A 5372-nucleotide genomic window follows, 5' to 3' on the forward strand; every position below is an offset into this window, starting at 1 on the left:
TTAACCCGGTCATACATCGGAGTGTTGCAGGCAGCAACCAAATATCCAATGTAGCCACACTTAAAACATGTCCTTGTCTGTCCATGGTAGTAGAAGCAGATCGTAAAGCCAGCGAGAGAGAGAGAAGACGGCACATTCCCACGAAGAACCATCTTAGCCGTCCAGTAGAAATTATGGAGTCCCTTGACGTCGCCGGATGTGTGCCTACATACATGAATAGAGTCCACACGCCCATACCTGGCAAGAGCCCGACGAAGAAGATCCTCAGACATTTCAAACGGTGCAATATTAATAGACACGTGTGTGTACTCCACACTCAAATTCGTCAGTCACAGGGCCGAGACCGTTACTTAGCCGCACCTCCTGATCCTCATACTTGTTGATAAACTTCCTGAACCAGCCACTCTCTGCGAACTTCACAACCACTCTGTCCTCACGAACGACCTGAAGACCAGTGAGATCTTCCACTTCCACGCCCATGGACACTGACCTGAGCTGCCGTGCGGTGTGGACGTGTCGTTTGCCCGCTCCGGCAGTTTTGGGATAGTTGCCGTTTTCGCCAGCAGGGGGTGTGGGTGTGTCTACCCTCTCTGCTGGTCCTGGTGGTAGGCACGTGGCGCGTTTGCGATGGGCAGCCCTATTCCAGCTGTCATGAGGATAAACTCCATAGGATTGGAGTTTACTGGCCGTGCTGGTTACCTGCTGGTGGACTTGGTCTTGAGCGACATGCTCCGAGTCCCGGTCCAGGACGTATATGGTGTCGAGCTGGTCACTGCTCACCGTGTCATCTTCAATTTTATGGGTGAGGCAGTGTACCGTGATTTTCTCCGGAGGTACGAGGGGCGTACTTTGCAGCTGCAGGACGGCACCGGGTCTGTGACCATTTCGGACCATAGTGGTGCTGTGACATATGTTAGTGTCCATGGCGCTCCCATGGAGTTTCCCTGAGAATCTCCTCCGACGTTTCTTCCAGAGGTACCCAGTGTTGGAAATTTCCAACACTAATACAATATTATTGTATTATTATAAACTAGTGTTAAAATATACTAATTACTGTAGTTACTAAAATTTACTAACAGTAGGGTTCACATGAACTAATAATAATATCTGAATAAGAATACTGGAAGTCTTACAAAACCAAGCTCCAGTATTGCGTCAGATTCCACCTAGTTAAACACATTTATATCCAGTATTAGAGAATTGAATGTGATTCTCTAAAATCATCAGTATTCAGTGTGATAATTATTTACAGATAACATAACTCCCAAATACTTCCCAATCAAGAGTTTTTAGTTACAATTGTTATCAAGTAATAAATTTACCGTCACGAGTGAATGCCATGGAGAAAACTAAAATCTTCTCCATTTCTTGCTTACTACCATAAGACGAGAAAGTAATAATATTTAACTCCCTAGAATTACAACCCAGTCGTTATTAAAGCATTTTAGCCACAACTGCGCAAAATAATATTATTCGTGACAAATAATTTCTGTGGCGAATGCAGGACGCGAACGGAGAGGGAGACGCCATTGTGATCTGTGGCTCGAGGAGGACAGACGCCAGTGTGCGGCGTGAAGTCACTTGTTGCAGAATTGAGCAACAAGTTTTGGTGTCAGAGTCTAAGACACGTTACGGTGAAGTTGTCAGCAAGATTTAACCTGATACTCATCACAGAACTAGTTAATTTGGTCTACGTGATCTGTCGTGACCGGCCAACTAAACGCGTCGACATTCAAGCCAAGCTATTAACCACGCGTGTTCGCCATTGTGAGAGTGGAGCTTGGGACGCGGTTTTGGCAAGCCTCAACTTAATCTGTACCCCTTAGCTAAATATATATGACTCCCTTTTGATGCATCATTAGAGATTATATGTCGGGGTAGCTTGTCGTTACATCGAGCAACCTAAACAAAACCCATGTTAGTATACTAACTAATTTATTTTCCATTTCCATGAATATAGATATTTAGTAGCCTAGTACATTGCTACGTAATATCCCTTAAATTACAGCTCGCATGTGAGGAATCCACGAGCTGTTACCTTACCCATGTTATTCATCTCCCAGTGTTCTACGAGGAATTCCGGAGAACCCGAGGATGATTGGTAACTGATGTCTTTGAAATTGTCTTCAAGCTAAGACCTTTCGTATTCCCTTAATTATTCAAATTCTCATTATTTTATTTTATCATTTAATGGAATACTGTGTACACTGGAGATAATACGTGTTTATTAGAATGATTAATTTCTGATGTTAATGATCTATATATTTACTGGTGATAAATTTTTATTGATTTCTTTAATTGGTCATAAGATTAGGTTATTACACAATAAACTGGTGCACGAACCACACTAGTTCCTAGACGTATATGAAGTTCTAGCAATAACCCCCCAATGTAGGTGTTTGAGGCTTTGATTCAAGTTAATTATCTATACAGCCCATTAATTACTTAAGTGATTATACTTCCTAACATTCAGCCATAGACTCTGGTTCTTCTAGGAATTTCTAATCATCACTTATTATTAGTTTCCCTCTTTACTATAAAAGCGGGTGGTCCTTCGTAATTGATTTCATTACTTTAATAATTAAATAAATAGAGTCAAGCCCCAAATGTCCCACATTATGTATTACACATTAAGAAGAGTGTATAATTATTACTAGCATAAATTATGTGGGGAAATCTGGCTCCAATATAATACTAAGAAAATGTATAATTATGTGAATGTAAAATAATGATAAATTCTAAGATAGCTCGAAGGACCAGAATGAGTAATTAAATGAGAAATCAGTGGCTTATAGATCTATGATTATATGAATAAATTCCATTAATTAAGCAATGACTGTAAATTATATAATTCTAGAGCCAGCCTCCCATGACACAATTTGGGAGGTATTCTATAAGATTAATCTATGTGGAACATATATTATGCAATAATAATAATTATAATATGCACACACATAAATAATGAGTAAAATATATAATGCAAAATACTACTGCCATATGAAGATTAATAATGCATAACTGGCAGTATCAGATATGTAGATATATATATATAGATATAGACTCTAAATAATAAACTACTATCTACAATGAAAACTGATTATGTCTCAGCTGTGACAGAGGACGTAGATGCAGTCCACTGTACGTCTGGCTGGAAACAGTTTGAGATAGTGTTAAGTTGGCGCACGTGAGGGTATGGCGGTCACATGCTTCCTCAGGGTGTTGCACCATGCTGCAATAATGATAATCCCGTAATTTCCACCTCCAAACTAGTATTCACACACATATACGATAATATCTAAATATTTGGAGGGGAAAGAGCTACACTTACATGAGATTATTTTTACGCCCGCATCATAACGACATGGCACCTACATGATCTTATTTAAGAGCTCGTTAAATAGAACAAATGAGGTAAAAATGCCTGCCGAACTGGTGTCCATGATTCTGGGAAAATGCGTCCTCAATCTGGCATCTAAGGATGTTCGGATGCCGGTTGGATGAGAAGATTTTTTTTTGGACCGCTTACGGAGTACCACTTGTTGATCGCAAATATGGCTAGAGTCCTCTCCCTTCTCTCCTTCCCCAAAGTCGCGCATGCGCAATAGCTCGCCATGAGGATTCGAGCATAAATTATATTTATTTATTAACGCTAAATAGGGAAAGGGGCGTGTATGAACACTCTTGATGATTAAGATAAATATTTTAGGTGGTGATATTTAATTCTCACAGTGCACGTCAGTTAATGTAGACGGCACAAATAAAACAATACGGACTTGGTGGTGGAAATGATGTTAGATTATGATATGATTTACTGGAACAGCGATTAAGCTGGGTAAAGAAATTCCAGTAAACTATTGTATACTAAAGTAAACCTATTACTAAATTATTATTCCTAATAAAGGAAAGTAAATGGTTACATTGGTGTTAGATCTACAGGTATGTGGAAATTTTATCCCCCGTGCGTGGCTGACGCAACACTATACAATTCTAGGAGAAATTACTTGATGTTCCACAACCTAATACAAAATAAATTCTACAATACTAAACTACGTATTAGTAGTGTTAGTGAATTATTACACTTAATACAGGAAATACATCCTGGTGTATTAGGGATGAAAATAACTTGGAAATTTCCAACACGGCTCCGTCGTCAGTGTGCGGATGAACTCGCTATCGTCTGGCACGTATTGGAGTGTGAAGACCAACATTCGGACCCTTGGGATGCGACTGAGATCGGACATTCCATCGTCTGTCCAGCTGTTAGGGTACTACGTGCGGGTGTTTTATGCCTGACAACCCCATACTTGTTTCCAGTGTGGCTTGTTGGGGCATCAGGCTGCCAGGTGTACTGCTGATCCGGTCGCTCCCATGAATTTGTTCCGTGAGGAGGATTTCCCGCCGCTCCCTCTGGAGGAGGACTCCGGGGGTGTGAAGGTGATCGTCCCATTCGCTACTGAGGATCCCCCAGCGTCGCCTGTTGTTCCCCCGGTTGTCGCCGGCCCTCCTCCGGCTGTTGCGGTGCCGTCGGATGTTACTCCTGCTCCTGTCTCTGGCCCTGCTGCTACCGTGGGTCTACCTGGTACTCCCTGTGGGGCGTCGTCATCTGCTTCCTCGTCCTCGGCTGCTGGACCTGGCCCTGCAGCCTCACCTCGGGTCCCTCCTGTGCTGGGTGCTGGGATGGCTGCGGAGCCTCCTGCTGTGTGTGGTCCGGTTCCCCCCTGGCTGCTGCCGTTCTGCGTCGGGCGTTGGTTCGTCCTGCTAGTGGTGCCCGTGTTTCTGGGTCCGCTTCCGGCTCTGACGATATCCGGCCGGAGCCCAAGTGTTCCAGGCATTCGTCTACTACCTAGGCCGACGTTGGGGACTTCAGTGACTGTGGGTCTTCAGGTGTTGATGGCGTGGATCCGGATGAGTCGTTGTCTCCGCGGGTGGTGGTGGCGGAAGTTCATGTGCCTGCTGGTGCTGATGCCCGTGTCTCGGGTGTGCCTTCTGTTCCTTCCCCGCCAGGGGGCTCTCCACAGTGGGGTGTGGTGGCTTCCGCTGCCAGGGATAGTGTGGATGCTGGTGCTGGGCGTGGCCTGGTTTTAGGCCTGGCCTAAAACTTTACGAAAGGATGCGAGCCGCCCTGGTTCCCTGCAGTTGTCTGGTGGTGTGCCCGTGGCCACTGGTGCCCCTGTGGTGGTGCCCTCTGAACAGCTCTCTCCTGCGGGGTTGTGACTTGAGGCTCTGGAGGGCGTGGTTGCCGAGATCCTGCTGTCTGAAAGGCCGGAGTGCTTTCTTGATGGGCGGGTTCTCGGTATATGGAGTTGGGTGGCGGTAACTCGCCTCCGGAGTGACACCGTCTGGGTTCCATGTTTGCAGGTGTTTGTTGCCGG

The 5372-nt window shown here is 44.5% G+C and overlaps 1 protein-coding gene across 1 annotated transcript; it reads right to left on the bottom strand.

The window, feature by feature from the left end:
• Positions 1 to 4331: 4331 nt before the first annotated feature.
• LOC138354900 (paired mesoderm homeobox protein 2B-like) lies at positions 4332 to 4832 on the bottom strand. The gene has a single exon (XM_069309375.1). The coding sequence runs from the start codon at positions 4830 to 4832 to the stop codon at positions 4332 to 4334; it is 501 nt and encodes a 166-aa protein (XP_069165476.1).
• Positions 4833 to 5372: the final 540 nt, after the last annotated feature.

Source organism: Procambarus clarkii, chromosome 65 (genome assembly GCF_040958095.1).
Source record: "Procambarus clarkii isolate CNS0578487 chromosome 65, FALCON_Pclarkii_2.0, whole genome shotgun sequence".
Taxonomy (NCBI): domain Eukaryota; kingdom Metazoa; phylum Arthropoda; class Malacostraca; order Decapoda; family Cambaridae; genus Procambarus; species Procambarus clarkii.